We start from the raw sequence: 22,677 nt of genomic DNA on the forward strand, positions 1-22,677 counted from the left end.
CACACTAGCGACAGGCTGTGACCATGACCACTGCACACAGCCCAGATCTCGTCTTTTGCTGTGTGCACTCCCACCTCAGGTTCTGCCCATGTCCTAGCTGAAAAGGAGGCTAGAAAGGCAAGTACTGGCATTTCAGCTTGTAGAGTGGGGCAGGAGGGAACAGATCTTGCTTTTTTCCCTCCTATGGGAAAATTTTCAAGCACAAAAACAGAGTTCAGATGCTGGGCAGCCAAAAAAGAATGACAAATATCCCCAATAGGGAGATTTCAAAGAAACTCCCTCTTATGGTAAAAGTTCAGTTTCCTCTGTGGTTAGAACTCAGAAGCTGAGAAAAATGTTTGAGAAGCACCAGAACAGGAAAACTCTTTTGGATGGGATCCGAGGCCTTTACAATCCAGCCTAGTTCTGTTCCAGTCTAGTATCCAGCACCCCACCCTACACCTACCCGGTGTCCAGGGATGACGGATTAGGAGGCAGCTCCACAACCATTGCCATTATCACTCAGGTCTCCACTCCTGGTGTGTTCCCTCAAATTAGAAAACCTCCCCCTTGCAATTTTTCTGGACTTGAATAACTCCTATTTCACACCCTGGACTCAAACTCAGCACTTTGTGTGAGCTCTTTCAGACAGCCCCATCTTTGTTATCTCTTAGCATATTTTACATGTCTCCACTGTTAAAAGAAGGGGGCTCCACTCAACAAGTGACCAAAAAACTGAATTTATTGCTTGCTAAAGCAAGGGAGAGCTGCACGTCAGCATACAGGGCCCTTGAGCAAAGCAGAGAACGCTGATCTTCTACAGGGGTGGGAGATGCTTCCAGCTCAGGGGCTGGGAGACATCCAGGAGGTGGCATGTTTAGACAGCAGGGGACCTTCAGCTGCAGAAGCAGAGGTGGAGTGAGGATGTTGTTGACTGGCTGACCTGCAAAAGCACATCACTGGAGTTAAGCTGTTCGTGACTGTCTGGCTGTACTACTGTGTGTGTTGGTGGGTGTGGGGGCTGCTGTCACTGATGGGTGAGTTGACAGAAGCATGAAAGACTGCTGCCACAGCTATGAAACAGGTTCTGATATTTACTGGTAACCATAGAACAACTGGTCTCTCCCTAAAAGGATAGGAACTTCTCACTCTTACAACTGGGACAATACATTAGGACACTAATAGCTAGCATTTTAACATTTACTGAGCTCTTACTATAGACCAGGCATTCCAGTAAGTATTTTACAAGGATTATCTTATTTAATTATTGGAACCTGATAGGTGGGTGATATCATCCCTCATTTCACAGATGGGGAACCTTACGAGCCTCACTGGGATCCAGGTACAAAGAGGAAGGCAGTCCAGGCTGTGCTCTTATCCAGCCTGGACTTATCCTTATCAGTAAGGACTCCACTGACTGTTGCTGCTGTCACCCCAATGACAGTACACTCACCTCAAGAACAAGCACCAGCTCTCCCCTCCTTGTGCCCACAGCTACACTGACTGGTTCAGGGCCTCTCATACAGAGGCATCCTCAACATCTGTTGTCACAGAAAGAGAGAGAGGGGCCTGTATCATCTATTAATTCAAAATCTGATCTGAAGGTCAATAAGCTCTGTATCTTGCCATCTAGCCATGACCAAAGTCAAGAACAAAACCATCACCCTGTACAAACTGTCAAAGACACTTGGCATCCATGATGGTAAGGAAGCAAGGCTTAAGAGAATACATTCTACCTGGTTTCTCCTACTTCGTAGACAATTCTCTATCCTTGATGCAACGGCTAAGTCTAAAAGTTGGTTATCAACTTGCCCAGCTCGCTCAGGTGACAACGTTCCAGAAGCCTAAACACCAGCTGCAGAAAACTAGCAGCTGATTATTTTGCCACTTGCTGCTCATGTGCAGGACTGCCCCAATCACCACTCCTAAGAACAGCGCTTCCATACCACCTGAAAAACAAGAAGTCATATGAAACATACCAAACCACATCCAAACCACAGCACTCAGCTGACAAAAGCCCTGTCATTAATGACAAAGATATATTGTTACAATATCTGTTTCCTTCCACCACTCCTCAACAAGTACAGTAAGAAATCCCTCTGCAATTTATTCCTTTGTTTAAAATTATGTATTGTTCTTATAGTGCCTGGGTGTCTCAGCCAGTTAAGCATACTTCTCTTGATTTCCATTCAGGTCATGATCTCACAGTTTTGAGTTTAAGCACTGTATCGGGCTCTGCACTGACAGTGTGGGGCCTGCTGGGGATTCTCTCTCTCTCTCTGTCTTTCTCTCCATCTCTCTCTGTCTCCCTCTCTCTGCCCCTCCTTTGCTCACGCTCTCTTTGTCTCTCTCAAAATAAGTAAATTAATTTTAAAAAACAAAAAAATAAAAAAAATTATGTATTTATCTTATCCCAACCAATGAGAAGAATGTTTGATCACTTTTTCTCCTGAGCCCAGTTAGATCTTATCCTCCAAGGCCCCAGACACATTCACAATCTGTGGTAACCTATTCAATGTGTGTTTTGAAGTACACACAAATGTTTAATCCATACCCAAATCAATAGAAAGCATAAATCAATTTTAATACAACTGTAAGAAGTTATACCTAGGAATATTGTTCAGTCATTCAATTTATGTGGCCTTGAGTAAGTTACTGAACTTCTCTGTGCCTCAGTTTCCTCATCTGTGTAAAAGAATAAGAGTACCAGAACCTCATAGGGTGGTACTGACAATCAAATGAATTATTATAGGCAGCACTCAAGACAAGGCTTTGCACATGATGAATACTGTCAATATGGTGTTGTATACTTGGACGCTGCTGAGAGTAGATCGTATGCCTTCTCACCACACACACACACACACACACACACAGAGTTAACTATGTGAGGTGCTGGATATGTTAATTATCTTGATCTTGGTAATCATTCTATACCATGTATGTATATCAAATCATCACATTGTACACTTTAAATTTATACAATTAATTTGCCAGTTATTCCTCACTAAAGTTAAAAAAAAGGCAAGGCTATTTATGTGCATAGTCATTACTATAGAAGTAATCATTACAGCTCTCCAGGTGTGACTCAGAAGGTCTGAGCCAGGGCTACAGCAGTAATGCTGACAAGGAGAGGACTCATGAGAAAGATATCTGGAGCTTGAGGATAAAGCCTTCAACGTCTAGCCTTCACTAGCCATGTCCAAAAATACAAATAAGATTGGCATGGTGCCAACCAAGCACAGGACTAGAGAACATTTTAATGTATATCCAGAAACTTCCAATTATCCAACCATTTTGTGTAATGAACTGCTTGACCCCTGCCTTGCTCCACCTCTAGAAGAGTCCGTCTGATGCTTGGCCTGTGTTAAGCTTCAGGTCTCCCAGGGTCTGGGCTGGTTCTGTCCTCTGTCAAAGGAAAAGAAATGCAACCCAGGTAACACAAAAACAGATGTTCTGTTTTTATTATGTCTGCCTTGTTCCTGTCCCCAACCCCTACTCTGTACCCCTCTGTAGTAATGGGATCTCAGTCACTCTGTATCCACATGGTTCTCTGCCCTGTCAGTCTGCTTAGTGCCCCATGTTCTCCCAGACTCTCACTGGGATGCTTGGAGCATTGGGCAGTCAGCCAATACACAGTCTAACTATTGGAAGCCCCTTATATTAGCTTCTAGAACTATTAAAACAAATTACTATAATTTGGTGGCTGAAAACAAAAGAAACATATTATCTCATAGTTGTAGAGGCCAGAGGTTCAGAACCAAGGTGTAAGCAGGGCCACACTCTCTCTAAGGCTCTAGGGAGGAATCCTCCCTTGCCTTTTCCAGGTCCAAGTGGCTCCTGGCAGTCACTGGATTGTGGCAGCATGACTCCAATCTATGCCTCCATCTCCACATTGGTTTCCTCCCTGCGTCCCTCTGTGTCCATTCTTTTTCTCATAAGGACACCAATCATTGGATTCACGGCCCACCCAAAATCCACAATGATCTCATCCAAATTTTTACCTCACTTACATCTTCAAAGACCATATTTCCAAATAAGGTCACTTTCTGAGGTTCCAAGTGAACATGAATTTTGAGAAGACACTATTCAACATAGTACGCTCCTCAAATTAGCAAGAGGGGAAATACAGGCCCCCTTGGGGACACACAGTCCAGCAGCACTGATGAGACACCACATGACTGAGCCTGGTTTGGCAAATCAAGCAAAATTGATGAATGGTTTTGCCTAGGAATGGATATTAGCAGTTTAGGAAGCAAATGAAAAGACCAGGTCAGTGTGCATAAGACAGGCCATCTCTGAAATAGAACATAGGTCTCCAAATCGCTAAAGCTGAAAAGTTGACATTCAAATCATCAATTTTGAAATAAGGAAGACAAAAGATAATTTGTATGTGTGTTAAAGACATAATCTTTGGTTTTATTTGCAATGGAAAAACCTCCTTTAAAGAATACAACATGAAAAGGCTCTGAGATAAATCACATTTAGCAATTAGCTCACGAGTAAATAAGAGGAAGCCAAAACAAACGAACTTCAAAAGTACCCTAGTTAGCGCCAAAATGTGCTCAGAGTTACAGCACTGCAATCAGACTCTAACAAATTCTAGATGTGTCATTTTGGAAATTTTAACCAAATAATAAAACTTTCTATGACAGGAAAATAAAATAATGCTCAAGTATGTTTGCATCTACTGCATTTTCTGACTTAAAAAAAATCTTTAAAAATAGCATCTGCAAAAACTTTCATTATTTTATGAACTAGAGTTTTATCTTCTATGCTCAGAGATTAGATCCCTGTCTCTTTTTCATCATGAGCTCCCTGCTGCCCCCTCATCTGATGCCTACCTCGAGCCTGCCCCAGTCTTTTCATAGAGTTGATTACTCGTGGGGGACTCTATCTGGGCTTCTTACTTGTCTCTAATCCAGTAGACCCCAGGTTACATAGGCTACAACAGAGCTCACCAGATTCCTACCCTGTACATGGCCCAGGAGAGGCTTTAACGTTCAGATGCTGATTCCTCCTGACACTTCATCACATTAAGAACTGATCACTGAGCTCCCATCTTGCTGTTTAGCATGAGGTAGAAGTGGGATAGAGATTTAATAGGGTATCTTGTTTTCTTGTCCAGTTCCACCTTAACATTTCACATCAGGCAGAAAAGGTTCCAGCTGTCAAAGTCTTTATTATTAATCAGTAAAATAATAAACAATATTTTTAAAGGAGCCCTAAATCATTAGTATATGCCTGTGTTTTATTTAGAGCTAAACTAACTCAGTCTTTTGTTCAGTGCTTTTGTCCTTCAGAGAGAGCAATATTCAGATCTTCAGGGGACCAGGCTGTCTGGTTCTTAATCAAGAGTGAGTTTCAGTCTGTGGCAATGCCCAGGGACAGACAGACAGAGGCAAGAGGTTGGCGGGAACCACATCCTTTTGTGGATCCACAAGCACAACACTTAATGATTTTCCCTGGTGTTTTTAAGTCTGGAAGTTTTTATACTTCCAGTATAGTTAGTGTTTTCTAGAGTAAAACGCACTAAAATACAACCACACCCCCACCACACTGAGGTACTGATTGAAAGAGCTTTAAAGTTTGATGGTATTCTTTTGGTTATTTAATTTTAGTTACAGCTGAAAAGCCTAAAAATATAACATTGGAATGGCCTTTCCTATTGGAAATTTCCCTGACGCATGCAACATTACTAAGCCAAGCAATCATAATATTATAGTTTGGGGTGTTAATGAACAAAAGAAGCAGAGCTGAGCATTTTTGTTCCTGCAAAAAATCCCCTAATTGTGGCTACAACTGATTAAGCAGTAAAAGTCGCAGAGGGCTCAGTTATAAAAACAAAAACAAAAACAAAAAAAAGATTCATAACAAAACCAAGCTGGGCGATGTTGGGTGGGAAAGCAAAGTTCCATCATGACTCAAAGACCACCAGTTACCTGTGTCTGGATGCAATCACATAATAAAATAATACTCAAAATAGTCAAGCCATCCTTGTGTGTGACACTAGCCTCAGTCTAGAGCAGCAGTTTCCAAGGCAGCAATCCCTTGTCAGGCCACTTATTTCCAGTAGAATTAATGCCCAGAATACAACACTATTGTTGTCTGTGTCTTCCATCAGTTACACTGTTTTTGATCATTTTAACACCAAAACTGACTAATCAATGTCAGGCTTTCTGTGGACTTAATAACAGCAACTGTTCATGGCAAGTAGGGGTCAGTGGGATAAACTGTCTGCAGACTTCAAAGGGCATATTTTCAAACATTTTTGCCATTGTATCCAATTTTTAAGGCTTTAAGGCTTTAAGCCTAAAGAGTAGGCTGCTTTTTCCAGGGTGTTTCATGCTGTTCAGATGCTAAAAAGATATAAAATAATTACTACAATTTGTCACCTACACTGACTTCCTATTCTTTCTTTTACTACTCTAGAAGGACTGAAGTAAAAGAAAGATCCTAATGCATCAGGCTACATAGGCACAACTGGTTACTTCTACCAAGTTGAAGGTAAGTGAGGTCAGATATTCTACCAGGTGAAGGTAAATGAGGTCAGATGTGCATGTAATTCATTCTTGATACAGTCGCCAAATTTAGTAAATAAAAACACAGCATGTCCAGTTAAATTTGAATGTCATACAAACAATAAATAATTTTGCAGCATAAGTATGTCCCATGTAGATATTTGTTTACGCAAAACTCCCATTCCTATTCCAAACAATATCTACATGGGACATACTTAAACTACAAAATTATTCCTTGTTTATCTGAAATTCAAATTTAGCTGGGCATCCAATATTTTTTCTGGCAGCTCCATGTCTTACAAAATATGGAGCCTAAAATTGTAGGCTTGAGGTTGATATGTTATGTCTCAGTCCCAAAGTGATATTTAACCATGTTTGATAAAGTTTGGATTGGCAATTCTTAGTTACCCAAAATGTCACTTCATTATGTTTCTGCTATCCAGACTTCCCAGCTTTGCTTCCAAGCTCCAAAACAGGCTGTCGAAGTCCCTGCTAAACTGTGTTCTTTGCCTAAAGAACACTCTGCTCTTGGATAAATATCACCAAGTACATAAGGATGTGAATTTGCATATCTGTGTGTATGCAGAAACTCAGCTTCCACATCTGACAATATCCAAATCGTCAAATCTACTTTCTATAGGAAGTATTATTTTTGGATGAGATTTTAAAATGCCTCTTAATCACAGAACCACAAGTTTAGCTGGCATAAGCCAAAGTCACTACATTCTTATGGCAAGAGTAAAACCATAATTATTCCTAAGTAAAATAATAAAATTGTAAACTCTGAAGTTTCATTTGGCTATACAGAAAAAAAAATCAATTACTAAACCTATCTTTTTCCTGATAATAATGAAGCAGGTGCTTAATTGAAGGGGTGCTTGTCTAAAATTCCAATTTCTGCTCAAAGCAATAACAGTATGTAAGTCCTTTGGTAATACTTCATTAACCTAATTAATGTTCTTCTTCTTCTAGTACTTGACATTAATAACAATACCTCAGTACTGTGAAGGACTAGAAGAGAAAAATACCAATTAACTTCTTGCTTGAGGTTATATGCTAGTTTGAGTAGAAGATGTGGAAGTCATTAGTGCTGCTGGCCAATAATTCATTCCTCACCCCCCCCCCCCATTAGAATACATTATAGGATTGTACTTCCTAATCCCTTCTCTCATACATTTGTAGTTATGGGAGAAGCACATGACCAGCTCTGGCCAATTAGTAAAGAATGTAAATACTATATGCTGACTTAGGCCTGAAGCTTCTAATTATTGGTGCAGAACCCTCCAGGACTCTCTTTTCTCTCTGACTTTGAAACCAGCAATGGTCAAGACTGTGATTGCTCCATTAGTCTGGGTCTTTAATTGACTGCCATGATCAGACACTTCCTGGTGACCAATGAGGATATGTAATGTGCAAAAAATGTTTTTTTTTTTTTAACTACTACCTAGTTTTGCTTAAACTGCTAAGGTTTTGAGCTGTTATTGCAGCATAGCACAGGCTGGTCTAACTCAGGGGAAATGCAATTTTTGAGGCTTTAGTGCATATAAAACATTTTATACACAATTTTTTATCCCCCTAAAACTTGTTGAGTGTTTAAGTTTAAATCATTATCACTCCTTATACTCAACAAACTCTTAAGGTAGGTTCAAAATATCATCTCTTCTTTACAGATGGAAAACAGACACTTAAAGAGCTGATCAGTAAACGCTTAAAGTCGTAGAGAAAGTAAGTGGCTGAGAAAGAATTTGAACCCATATCCATCTGGACCTATAGACCGTACTTTTCACTACCTCCCTATACCACCACTCAACTCTTTTGCTCTGGGATTTATTAAAGAAAATTTCTACATAGTAGAGGGAGCAAGACTTGGAACTCCACAGAGGGCCAGCAGATGCCAATAAAGACAAAGATGTCCTATGGATGTTACTCTTCTTTCCATGCATTGGTAGGTCTTGACTATGGGCTGAATTTATAAAGCTATATAATGCTAAAAGCCATCTTTGGAACAATGTCATGAAAATCGGAAGTTCTTTAATTCAGAATTTATTTATGTATGCAAAAGATACAGAGGAAGAGGCATAACAAGACAATTTTAAGAGCCATTCTATGTGGGAGCCATCTGCATACCCATAAATATTCCAGGCAGCATAAAAGTAGAGATCAGTTCTTGCCATTCTCTGCTGCTACACTCAAAAGAACCAATATCACCAATACCTTCTTCATTTTTTAAGGAGAATTTTGTAACGTCCATTATAGGTAAAATATCATTTAGCTAAAGGAGACCTGAGTTCTACAATGTCAAAGTTTCAAATTTTCCATTGCTTGCAAACTTGTCTCAAACCAGTTAGTTACATTGTTTTGAACACAAACTCCACCTGAGTGACATTTTTTTTTAACTTTTGAGATTTAATGCCCAGGCAAACAAGTCACATCACTTAGTTCTAAGATTCCTTCATGTCAGTATTTAAGCAGCATATTTGTATATTTCAAAAAAAAAAGTAAAAGTTATTTTACAGACATTCCAGGTTCCTTCCTAAAAATATCTTTCTTCATCAACTCAATCATTTAACAACAGATTTGTTGTTAATTCAAAGAGGAGTATCAGACTCTAATACACTGAGAAACCAAAAATCCAAGCATCAGCTCAGATGGTCTCACTTTGAAGGACTGAATATTTCAGATTTCTGTTCCCCTGAATCTCAGCAATTTTACTTAGAGGAGTAAAGGAGAACTTGGAAAACAAACCCAGAGGACTATCTTTCTTTATGACCAGTAAAGGACATTCCAAAAAATCCATAACAGGAATTGAAGTAAAACCTCCATGCTGCAGCTGCAACACCATGCAAGAAAGATAATGCAACACAAACCCATGAGTCAAAACAATTATCTGAGGCCCATTGTTAGGATCACAATGAATTCATCCTTTTGACACACTCTAAAAAGTAAGCCCTCAGAGGCATATTCAGAACTTAAGTCTTCCTTTCACTAAAAAGCAAGTGAAATTCTAGTTGAAGTTCATTTTAGCTTTCTGGTGCTCTCAATTTCAAAGTCAATCAGCTGTACTGGTTTTCTTGCTTTACAGTTTGCACTTACTTAGTGTTTCAGTAATATATTAAGAAAAATGTACATAAAGGAGAGCTATAATTTGAACAGAATCTTAGTTCCTTTGGGGGGGAAATGACTCAGAATTAACTATTGTCTCTTAATTTAGAGTCTAACACAGAAAGAATTAGAACTATACTCTCCAAAAGCAGAAATATAGTAAATACTTCGTAGTTAAGTTATTTTGCCTGAAAAGTGTTTAGGGGTTTTTCATTTCTGCAGAAACATTAAAATGCAAATTTCACAATCAGACCTGGATCCCTTTCCAGTCTCTTAACACATCTATGGAGCCAAGTGGAGGAAACCTAATGCTGATGTACACCAGACGGAACAGCTGGTCTCCCCAGGAAGTGGATTAGCAGTATGATTGCAGTACACAGCTCACTGCAGAAAAGCTTGCTGTATAGCCTGCTAGTTTTTGTCTTCTGCTAAAATAGCCACCAGAGGGGAGGGCAGAAAGTTGGTGCATCGCCTGATGCCAGCTGGTAGGGAGTGAAGATGATAAGACTTATTCTACCAATGCTAAATCTACATGCCCTCTGGACAGTTATGAGGTCCAATACAGGAAGTTGGTTCTGTTAGTCAAGTCCAATCATCCCCAAATCAGGTTGTTAGGGATTAATATTATAGTAATATGGAATTCTTTTTAATTTTTCACAAAATATTATAATAATCTATTACTGTGTTTATTTTAATCAGTAGGAGAATGTCAATAAATATGGATTTTTATTAAATAGTGGGTTTACACATTTTTATTGAATAATAAGGGAAATGTGAATACTAGGAATTAATGTAAGACAAACGGTTCCAGAAAAAGGTAGATATTATACCAAGAACAGGGAAGACTGATCAAGACTGGTGGTCACACCCAATAAACAGAAAGTATGTGTGGAGGGAGCCTGATAATAAATCAACCCCAAAGTTTTCCAAGATGATGAATTACCCAGATATACTAAAAGGGAGAGATGAAACTTTCAGAGATCACTGTTATTCATAATGAGATATAAGGAACAACTACATTTTTTATTGAGATAAAAATTACCTATAACATTATCTTAGCTTTAAGTGTACAACATAATAATTCAATATATGTATATATTGTGAAATGATCACCACAATGTCAAGTTAACATCCATCAACACACATGGTGACCAATTTTTTTTCTTGTGATGAAGACTTTTGAGATCTACTCTCTTCACAACTTTCATAGTCACCATGCTATACACTACACCCCTAGGACTTATGTATTTTCTATCTGTAAGTCTATACTTTTTGACCACCTTCACCCATTTCATCTACCCCCCCTCATATGTTATGTAATATATCACAAAATATTACAGTATATGTAATCTATTGCCTTCAATCAGTTCTCCTCCCTAGAAAGAGTAATAAAGTACTTTGATAAGGAGTTTCTGCTTTAACACAAACTCACAAGTCCTATTTTAGCCTCAAGTGAATCATATCAATGAACTCTGGTATTAGCATCAATAAAAGCTGACCTTCCAGGAGACAAGTCATTAAATGGTTCCTTTCCAACCTATTCTTTTTTACAGCTCCCTGTTTAATGAAGACAGGGATAAACAAGCAGGAAGGAAAATTGCAATTGATCCTGGTTCAAATAAATAGTCTCCTTATTTCAAATATCTTAACTTCTTTGAGAACATTCTTGCATTGTCTTCCTGATTCCTGGAATTTTTTTGGACTAGCAAATATACTTAAAGCATTCTTCTTTTAAATCATTCATATATAGTGGGTGTAAAACTATAATCAATCATTCATACCTGCACAAAAAACCTCAGATTCTGTTATTTTACCCAGGGTTCCTCAGAGAAATGGCAAGGCCAGGATTAAAGAAAGGTTGCTCATAGTGAGATTTGAATCTAATCCTCCAGAAGTAAAATTTCTGAATCTGACTTTGGGATTGATAAGAAAGGTACAAAAGATTAAAATTTCCAATGGCAACCCTCTGGCCCCTTCTCCCTTCCACATACCCCCATTCCCAACCTGGTTAGGATCAGATTGAAGATTCACTCTGGGGTGCTGAATACAAACTTTGTGACAAGAGAGCCCAAAATGGCAATAGGTAAACTCTTAAAATGGTGCCCTTCAGCTTCAAAGAGCGTTGTTTTTAAGTTCAAGAAGGGTGAGCTCACAGAATCTACACAGGTGTTTTTGGGAAATGGTGATCATAACAAACCAGTTAGAACTGTGTATTGATGGTGGCAACAAGCATTGGGAAGAATTTGAAGCATAAGCTTCAGTTCCCCCCAAACAAGTCCAGCTTTACAAACAGAACAGCTGTCTTTATCTCAGTGCATCTCTCTTAATGGTACATTTATCCTGTGATTGAAACTCTTATGAAATAGTTCTATCAACTTCTTATATCTTTGTTCAAGTCCACGTGGCATTTTGCCTGATGATATTAGCCAAGAACACTATAGTATTCTCAGGGATAACTGTAGTTATTATTTAAAATGCTGACTTGTTCACAGCTTTACTTCTTTCATTTGAATCTAGTGTCATCCAGGTTAATGGTTTTTGTTTTGTTTTATTGTAGAGGGAGGGAGAGAGAGAGAGAATCAGAGAGAGACACAGAGAGACAGAGAGAGAAAACAAGTGAGGGAGGAGCCAAGGGGGAGAGAGAATGAGAATCTTAAGCAGGCTCCACGCTTAGCATGGAGCCCAATGTGGGGCTCAATCCCACGACTCTGAGATCATGACCTGAGCCAAAATCAAGAGTCAGAAGCTCAACCAACTGAACTACCCAGGTGCCCCCAGGCTAGTGGTTTTCAGAGGTGCACACTAGACTCTCCTATAGAGTTTAATAAAAGTGCAGATATACACAATTTACACCAGATTAATGAATATTTTACTTCACATTCTTGGCATGTTCTTTCAGGATTATTATATCTCCAGGTTTTTCCCTCTGTAAAAATTATGTTCATCTATTCTGTAAAATCATAAGTAAACACTCCGTGACTTCTTTAAAAATAGACTTACTCATTATCCTTTGAAACATCCTAATTTGGGGGCAATGATTTTATTATCTTGTTTTGCATGTCACATCTATTCATTATTCTTATTATGAGCTCTCATCAGACTTTTCACATCTGAAAATGATTTGAAGAAAAATAATCACAACTATTTTCAGTTTCTGTCATCCATACATGCTTGTTTTGTTCAGATGCTTGCCTATAGCGTCTACTATCAGCACCAAGCCACAGTTTGTGTCTTCAACAAAGAATACTCTCAATACTACCATGGTAAAGGACCAGATGCTTCAAACAGTTGACATTTTCAAGAACAGGGTCTTGGGTACAGGAATCCGATGACACCAATGGACTGAGTCAAGATATACAGAACTTGTCAAGAAGCTGACAGCTTTATGCTACTGCTAACGGAAGATCAATAAGAACAAAAATTAATTACATAAAACTGAATGGATTGAAAAGGTAAATTTTATTGTAGTTATTTTTGGAATATTGTTATCTTTTTTAATGTTTATTCATTTTTGAGAGAGAGCATGAGCAGGAGGAGGGGCAGAGAGAGAGGGCAACAGAGCATGTGAAGCCCAGCAGGCTCTGGGCTGACAGCAGTGAGACAGATGGGGGTCATGAACCATGAGATCATAACCTGACCTGAAGTCAGACACTCAACTGACTGAGCTACCCAGGGGTCCCACAATATTTTTATCTTAATGTTCTATTTACTGGATCTAAAAAAAAAGTCCTTTCTCTACTTCACCTTACAATTTAGTAGATTGTTTTATTAACCATATTTTATTATTTTCTGTATTTTTGATGTACTGGCATCTAGAGCCTCACTCATGGGAAGTAAATGCCTCTTCTAGGGCTAGCCATTTCTTAGAATATATGAAATGACTTGCCCAGGAACAAGCCTTTCACATGCAAACTAGCCAATCCTGAGTCCATACTTGGAAACAACTCTTCTATCTGGCTCGCACACTCCAGAAGGCAATATTCCTCTGCCCTAATCATATGAACCAGGTACTAGAGAGCCCCTATACCTCACACTCTACTGAAATGATTCAAACTAGTCAATTCTAAGACTGCTTTTCCCTTGTTTTTCCCATGGAAGCCACATAAAGGCCTCTGCCGTGCTTTCCACCTGCCCCTTCTACTTCCCAACTAACACTGGTGCCTTCCCTCTGTGGCCCTGCATGGCATAGCATGCCCCCTCTCAAGAACTAGGAGTAGGAATTCAAATGGCAGTCATCTCCTCATCTATTGGCCTCACCATACCTGAATAATAATAAATACAAACTATGTTTTAAAATCATTCTATTATGTAAACCAAAATAAAATATTTAAAAATGGTATCTGAGCTTCACTGACCTGAGAGTTCAGAAACTCACTCTGTATCCTCACTTTCAATTGCAATAGGGTTATTTCATATATTCAGTAATAATCTGTCTTCCTTTTTACCTGAATATAATTGAAAAAAATCTGTTATTCAACTAACATCTTGCCTGGAATGCTGTCTTGAGAATAATTTTCATTGAATCAGGAAAAAAAAAAGGCCACTTTAAGGAAAAAATGTGATTTTACTTATGAAGCTTGTGCCTACAGAGTCTTCCTTGGATAAATGGCCTGTTATCTGGCTTACAGGGTCCAATCTTACATGTGGTAATGATGGTCACTTCCTGGCAAGGTAGCAACCTAATGTTATTTTGGGGACCTCAAGAAGAGAGAAATTTATCCAAGTGCATAGGTTGAAATATAATGGATGGAGTTTCTTGAACTTGTCTTCCTTGCCTTGGGATTGCAAATAATAGAGGCATTAATGAAATTCCCAGGGAAAAGTTAATTTTGTAGTTATTCAATAGTGAATGGCTTTAGATTTTGCAAAGCATACTTAAGAAGACCTATATGGTAAATTAACACTCTTGCTATGCCTATGTAATTACTCAGGCCAAACCTAATGAGACTAGCCTTATTTTGTGATTAAGAATAATCTTTCTTTGAGATTATATAAATTATAAATGACTTTGAAATTTAGTAGATACCCTGGCTAGCTCATTCATCTGGATAATTTTTGCTTTTGTCTATGAATAGGGTATTTTACAAGGCTATAGCCACAGAAGTGAACTTATAGATATTGACCATAATGCAAATAATTTCTCATGTCCAAGAGAAAGTAATTGATTACCACCCAATGGATATTATAAGTTTTGCTAATTTTGTGTCCATTTGTAAATTTATTTCTGTAATTCTTGTCAGACTACAAATGTGTGATACTTTGCATTCTCTTTTGAACTGTTTGTAATATCTTACTGATTCCCTTATTATTTAATAATTTAAATAAAATCTTTGATACATCTTTATTTTATAGTTGTAAGAGAGTCATGATTATATTATTTTAAAATGTAACTTTCACAACTGATTGAGAACACACATTTCACAAAAAAAAGATGATACAATCATGTATACACCTCTCTTACCAGTTTTGAATCATTCAACAAATACTAAGTGACTACTGAATGCTATAGATCCAAAGATAGACAAGGACTGAATCACTGACCTTAAGAAACTTGCATCCTACAAGCTAACATTCACTCAACATTTATCTAGCTTCAGTGACCAATATTACAAAGCTTTAAGGCAGAAAAGAAAAATTACATTTAAAAAATTCTCCCCAAAGTAGTCTTTTCTAAGTAAGTAGTTACTGATTCGCAGCACAACATATCAGCATAAGAAAACAATTCCAGAGTGAAATCGCAGGTTTTATATAAAAATTAAGGTGTGAGTAGGATAAGGGATTAGGTAAATCACTAGATCTGGGAATATCTGTGTACCGCTTGTTAGCAACACTGTGCTTTTATGGAAAAGACCTTCCACTCAAGTTCTTCCAATTCTGTTTAGAGACATTATGTAATCCCTCTACTCCTTACTTTTTCCTTTACAGAAAAAGATAATAATACCCATTCCGTGGGATTGTGGTAAAACATGGTACATGCCCGGAACACAGTAAATACTGAAATACATGTTAGCTGATTTTATTAGTATTACTTATAGATTCAGTTTTTGCTCAATACTCAACCAGTGTTAATTCTCTGTACCCAAAGAAAATAGGAAGAATGAAATGTGTTTCAAATTTCTCCCAAAGATGAATGATCTAATATTATAAAAGTTCTCTTAGTAACTGGAGGGGGGAATCTCCTCGTGTGGGTAGAGATGTTAGGAATGAACTGGAAATTCTACCTGCACTCCAGGATTCCACTGCTGTACCAGCAGCAAAGACAATACAAGTATATCTCCAGATATCTTCCTGTGTATGAGCAATGGATTGGAATTGCATGCTCCATTAGCACCTTATTACAAGTGACAGCTATGCAATTTCTGCGAGCCAGATTATAGAATGACAAGAAAGAGAGCACTCTAGCAGAAATGGCTGGTTACCCAAAGCCCAAAGTGTCACAGGTGACCCTTGGTAGGAGATTCAAGATCAGAGCCTCCCTGAAACCCACCAGACTCTGCAGGCAGCCCTTTGGGTACCTGTATCCTCCCCAACACCACACTTCTAATCAGATTAGGTGCGTTCAGTAATAGACAGGGTCTCAAGTTTATGATAACTCAAATAGTATTTCACACTCACTTCTCTCTGAAAGTCAACTCAGTTTAAAATAATTACAACACAGCTTTATGAATGCAGAGGGTGTTTTCATTTTATTGCAAACTTAACTGACGCATTAAGAGGTCTTAATGCTAAGGAAGAAATTAGATAAAAATCACAAGACAAATAAGAAAATAACAAGGTCAAATAAAGTGTTCAGCTAAAGTTGTTCTAATAGGAAGATCACCTAGTGCCCATTTGCTATACAGGACTGGACTTAAAATTATTATATAATTAATCTATTATGCATAGAACCTCCCACATTATCTTTAAGACTTAAATGTTAACAAAAAAGCAAAGTTAATATTAATGAAGCACCTGTGCCCCCAAAACTACATTAGGTGCATTACAAGTATAATTTCATTAATTTCCTAGTAAGATTAAAGTAGATTATATTCATTTCATCTTTTTTTAAAAGCATCATTATTTGTGGAGTTTTTAAGATTTAAAAACATCACATTCTTTGCTACATACCTCTACACTTAGAGAAAGTTTGAAAAAAATAGAAACTGTAAATTTATTACCCAAATCAAGTGCAAAAAATGCTTCGTTCATTCATTTAAACACATTGACCTCAAAGAACCAGATGCTATACACACATACAAACTGGCACATGCATGCACACTTGAATATTTATCCAAGGCTACTAAATTGCAGCCTAAAGTGAATGGCTCAGAGTAAACTTGGGACTTTTGCTGAGAAGAATCTCCAAATGCGGGGCAAGAGCTACATGACCTGGATAAGTGAAGATGGTAGGAGATCCTCCTCTACTCTCCCCTGCAAAGATTGCAGCATCTCCTCTGAACCTATGCCAAAGCCCAGTATTCAAGAGTATCAGTTTGAAAGGGCGCTAAATTATCAGCCTGCTCAGAGAACTGTGCTGGGTGGTTTGCGCACTGACACCTCAAGATGCCTCATCACCTCCTGAAAAATAAGGTGCTCACACAGCCTGCCAGAGTGTGGCAAAGGCCTGGAGGTACAGCCCACTACCTGACTTTCTCCGTGGCTCCTCCCGCTCTCTGCCTTGAGCAGGATCTTGGGCTTCCGGGACTTGAAGTTGCCCATGCTGGGTCGCAGCACGCCGTCCACCAGCAAGGTCTGCTCTACATGCTGCTGTGGCTCCCGAGAGGGTGGTGCGGGCTCCTCTAGGAGAGCCCCGGCTTCGGGGTAATTTTCTTTATTGTCTTCATCTCTAAAACAGGAAAGGCCCAATTTAGAAAGCACCCAAAAAAAGTATTAAACTGCTGCGGGAAAGCGAGGCTGGCATACTCATAGCTGCTCTATTTATATGGTATCTAGCAAAATGTTTAGAGTAGACTTAGTTTCACAGGAACAAGAACCGAAGAAATGTGAATTTCACTCTTTAGATCACTCCATAGTCTCTTCTAATCTTTGCTAGTGAATACATTTTTTTTGTTTGTTTGTAGTTGTGACTTTGTGCATACGATCACATCTGTTTTTAATTTTCCACTTCAAGATGCTTTCATGTATATATTTTTTTCTCTCACAATAATGTGAGATTCAGGTTAGAGATCATCATCCCAGTTTTATAGAGTAAGACTGTAAACCTCAGAGATTAAATGAAGTGCTTAACAGAAGGGTTAATTCACCCAGACCCAGAGTGGTAGCTAGGTCTTCAGACTCTCCTGCATATATGTCTTTGATTTAAGGCATGCTATTTCCTCTTCCCTGGCATGTTTGTAATCATCTCCCTACAGTTTTCAAAGGCCTCTAGAAGTTTAACAGGGTCTACTTTGATAGGAAACATGCTACTTGAAAAAAATATAAAACAAGGGCCAAATTTTACCCAAGCAAACCATCTGACAACACCCTCAGTGCACACTCGAAGATCCTGTTGTCAGGCTTTCATCAGTGAGGAATTGCTGGAGGTGACTGAATGGGCTGGCGTTACCTCCATACATTTAGTGCCAGGGTGGCATTTTAATTTTCACTAAGCAAGCAAATTCATACAGTATCACCCCACTGTTTCAATTTCCTCCAAAGGAGTGACATAACACTTTTATTTGAAGTCATTAATCCTTCTTAAATCTAGATGCATTTCATATTCTTATTTTGCTAAGAATCCAGGGATATAACCAAATGGGGCATTCACTTTATACAATCAATATCCTCAACCTCAATCCACTGGCGATCATTTGGTACTAGATCATGCAATTCTCTAGGAGTGACCACTTCCCGCAGGTGCTGTTTTTCTCTCCTGCTCCCTGATTGGAGAACCCATAAAAGAGATTTTGACAAGGTCAGTTAGGAAGCAATTCCTCATGGTTCAAGGATACCTAAATCCAAAAAACAAGACCAGCAAACAAAGGATTTCTGTGTCCCTGTTCAAGATGCCTTTTCACAAGTAAAAGAGAGATTAAATTCACAGAACTGATATTGAAAGGATGAACTCCAGTTAGCCTCTGGGAAAAGATCAAAGCAAACATCAGGATAGGAAGTCTGGCGCATGATCAGGGTGTAGTCAGGCAAGGCGTGGAAATAAAACTATGTCAAACAGTTCATCTTAAGCCTCAGAACAAACTTCATAATGCCTGATAAAGGAGAACCCAACAAGTGAAACAATTCTTCAGTATTAGTAACTGAAAAAAAAAATTACAAGTCAGTGCCAGTGACACTGGTTAATATTTTCCCTTAAGATCGGCTACAATTTAAAAAATTCTAACTCACTAATGGATTTGGAAAGTGATGTGAAACCATGAGTTGGAATTGTACTGGTTCATTTGAAATTTCTATCACTGGAAACAAAGAATGTTCATTCATGCACTCTGTGTTCCCCCGTGAGAAACAAAAGGAATGGCTGTCTTTACAGTAAACCTAAATGGGTCCTCATTCAAGGAAAATTCTAGAATATTCAAGAATAAGTGGGAAAATGTCAGTTTTCAAATCTAAAATTACTCTTTTGATACACTTATTCCTAAAATAATACCTGGACTTCATTTTTACATATTTTCAAGGTGCCCCCAATTTATAAAATCATCTTGTTTACCTCCTTGACTTGAAAAACAAGGAACATGGTCAGGGGGAGCTAAAAGTATCTTTCTTTCATTACACAAACTTAGAACCTAAATACAAAAGTCATCTTTAGAAATGTCTTTCTAACCTGTTAATGGTTCCTCAGAACCTCCAAAACAGGAAAGTACAAGTTATGTAATTTATGCCACTACTTATTGGAATCATTCATAACTGAGAATGAACAACTAAGTGGTGTTCTGAAAAGAATAAGAGTCTGAAAGATCCTCCCACATATTAGTTGTGTCACCTGGTCCACAGCGTGTCACCTCTGGTCCTCATCCTAAGATGGATGTCTCTCCACCTTGCAAAGACAAGACAGTCCCTATGAAATACCTGCCATAGGAAGTTGGCTCAAGGCCACAGCCCAATAAATGGGAGCTATTGTTATGCTCACAGGGCTTTAGCCAAATGGTTATTTGTAAAGAAAAAACTGAGTGCCCTTTTTAGTCTCTCCAATACCTCCAGGATAAATTCCAAACTCCTTAGCAAGGTACATAAACCCTTTGAAATCCATCTTTGTTTATCTCTGGAGCTTCAGTTCTTACCACTCCTGGCCTCCTCACTCCCACAGGCTCTCAAGACTCCTGCCATCCTGAACTGCCTGCTATTCCTACGACCCTCTGTTGGTTTTCCAGTAAGTTGCTCCCTCTGCTTGGTGGCATCCTCTTTTTCTTGGCCTTATATCACACACACACACACACACACACACACACACACGTCATGTGCTATTGTAATTTTCTTTAGGAATCCATCCCAGAAACCTCTCTGGGCTATTTGGTCCTTCTAAATGAATCCTCTGTCCACGCTAGTAAAATGTACTTAATGCACTGTAGCATCATCATCTATATTGACTGGTTTCTGGCACAAAAAAATAGGCCTTCAACAATTGTTTGTTATCTAACAAACAGACTTGAGAGTCAGAGAGACCTGAGTCCAAATTCTGCTTCATGGTAACTATGTTAGCTTGGATGAGCTATAATCCCTCTGAGCCTCAGTTTCCCTACTACGAGATAAAGAGAGAAACATCAGTCTCCTTTCGGTTGTTTGGATTAAATAATAAAATGTACATGAAAGTGCTCTGAACAAGCAAATATGGAAGAAAGTTAACTGTGAAGGTTTTGCCATACCATGAACCCCTCGATGACCAGGACCATACTCCAAACATTTGATGACATGTTTGGTGAATAAATCTATAATCTCTTCCACAGGCTCTATGATGGGAACATTGAGATGGTATAATCAATATTTAATTCAGTAAGCATTTAATTAGCATTCCCCATATGAAGGCACTGCCTGGGTACTAAGGGGAGCATCCCAAAACTGGACAAGACAAAACTTCCTTTAAGAACTGATAGTTTATTGGAAGAACTTACACACAAGAACAAGTGACTGTAATTCAAAGAGGAAACAAAGGAGCCTAGACCCCAATGATTTCTGTCCTTCATAATTAAGAACCAGGCAATTGTGGGTCATACCTGAGACTGGAGCAATCAGTCTGATCTTCATGTAGGGAGACTGTGTCTTCGTCACACCTGGAGAGAAGGAACAAAACCACATCAGATCCAGCAGTCTGTGGCAGCAGAAGCAGCAAGAGTCTAAATTATCTTCGATTAGTTTGGTAAACTAAAAAATAGAACAACCCTCACCACTCTCTCTCTCTCAAACTAGCTCCAATTCCCAGCATGTGTACCAGGTAATGACACCAATGTTGTCATATGTGATCATACCTCAGAACTAGAGGTAACACTCCTTTATGATCCACTGCTCTGAATCACCTAAACTAACAAGATTTTGGCAAGGACTGAAGTGTTCAAAGCACTTGAGGGACATCTAACACCAAGATTGGTGGATTATTCTTGGCTCAAATGCACTGTCTGCCTCTTGAAATTTCCTCTGCCTCAGGCAATCATAAACCACATCAGCTTCCATTTGGCTTCCTTCATTGGCCTCCAGACTTTCTCAGTCCCCTTCCTTATCACAAAACCTCTGGAATAACCTGGTGAAAAATTCGTGGCTCCTCTAAATGAAAAGTCTTCTGTGTTCAACACTCCCTGAGGGAATCTAAAGCAAGACCACTCTCTCACTCTAGTGTAGGAGGGAGCCTTTGTTCCTGTTCTCAGCCCTTCTTATCCCACTCCAGCCTGGAATGCTTTTCCATCTCCAACTCCTACTTATCCTTCACTTGCCCAAATGAAGTCTTATGAGCTCCATGAACCAAGTTCACCCACAGGCCACATTCCTACTTTAACCTTGATACATAAATGTTTACTCTTCATTCTGAGGTTTGGGTAACCAACTGTATCTTGCCTCACACTGCTCTGTAATTCCTTCATACCTCTGAGCTCTTTTAATTAGTTATTAATTCCTTGAGAAGAAATGATATTTTTTTCTAGATAAACTGCCACAGTGCCCAGTGTTACCCCAAAGTAGGCATCCAATACATGTTTGAATACAATCATTAGCTCTGGCCCCTCAGCAAGACTGGAAATAATTTAACAAGCATTTATGGAACATTTGCTATCTTTCAGGTACTTATTAGGCATTGGAGGTGTGCTTCTCAAACTCTTTGGGATTTAGGACTGACCAGTTTGTTTTCTATTTCCAATCCACTATGGTAGTTTGGTAAAAATGCCACAGGGATGCCAAATTCCCATAAAATATTAAATTCTTACTCCCTATTTCTGTACTTTCCTTGTCTCAGACAAGTTACAAACAATTTTGGGGCCCATACTTTTAGTAGCACTACTTCTAAAGGACACAAAGTTGAAAAGTCCTCCACCCTGCTCTGAGAGATTCACAATGTAATGAGTAGACAAAAATAAATAAATACATACATATGTAATATCACCATAATATAATAATAATATTCATACTTTATGAAATCACTTATAATTTTTAAATATTCCTTGCTTGCAATGGTATATAACTTGTCCACAGAACAAATTGATGAATCCCTCACAATCCCTTTTAAATTATGGGTTTTTTTTTTAAATGAGTTAAAACAAAGGCTACATAGATTCTAACTCTCTCTGCCTGTTGAAATATTTTATTCCTATTGGCAGTTCAGTTAAAAAGAAAAATCGGTCGACTTAATACAATGCTCTTCTTAACAAAATAATTAAATTTTCTTGCTTTCTCATGTTTTTGACTGTCAGTAAGCCACTCTATCCATCTCATGTAAACAACAATTGAATTCATAAGCATTGCCTTATTCTCCTCCATCAGAGACATTCACTTTAATAGATCATCTAAGCTTTGTAATTTGAATGAAAAATGTTTCCCAATGAAAGTAATATTGCAAAGTAGAAAAACCAGTGACAAACAGGAACCTAGAATTTTTGCTTCCAAAGAACTAAGATTCAATCGGAGTTTCAACCCTAGAGCTCAACAATACCTATTGTTTGGGAATTTG

The 22,677-nt window shown here is 38.5% G+C and overlaps 1 protein-coding gene across 4 annotated transcripts in view; it reads right to left on the reverse strand.

The window, feature by feature from the left end:
* FAM13C (family with sequence similarity 13 member C) overlaps positions 1 to 22,677 on the reverse strand; it is a 163,409-nt gene that overhangs the window by 135,585 nt on the left and 5,147 nt on the right. For all 4 annotated transcript variants that reach the window (XM_043596381.1, XM_043596383.1, XM_043596380.1 and 1 more), the window contains 2 exons: positions 20,741 to 20,797; positions 17,223 to 17,424 (listed from right to left, as the gene is read on the reverse strand). In XM_043596381.1, coding sequence (XP_043452316.1) covers positions 17,223 to 17,297 — 75 coding nt within the window. In that variant the 5' untranslated portion in view covers positions 17,298 to 17,424; positions 20,741 to 20,797. The remainder of the gene's footprint in view (positions 1 to 17,222; positions 17,425 to 20,740; positions 20,798 to 22,677) is intronic.

The sequence above is a fragment of the Prionailurus bengalensis genome, chromosome D2 (genome assembly GCF_016509475.1).
Source record: "Prionailurus bengalensis isolate Pbe53 chromosome D2, Fcat_Pben_1.1_paternal_pri, whole genome shotgun sequence".
In the NCBI taxonomy this organism is placed as follows: Eukaryota; Metazoa; Chordata; class Mammalia; order Carnivora; family Felidae; genus Prionailurus; species Prionailurus bengalensis.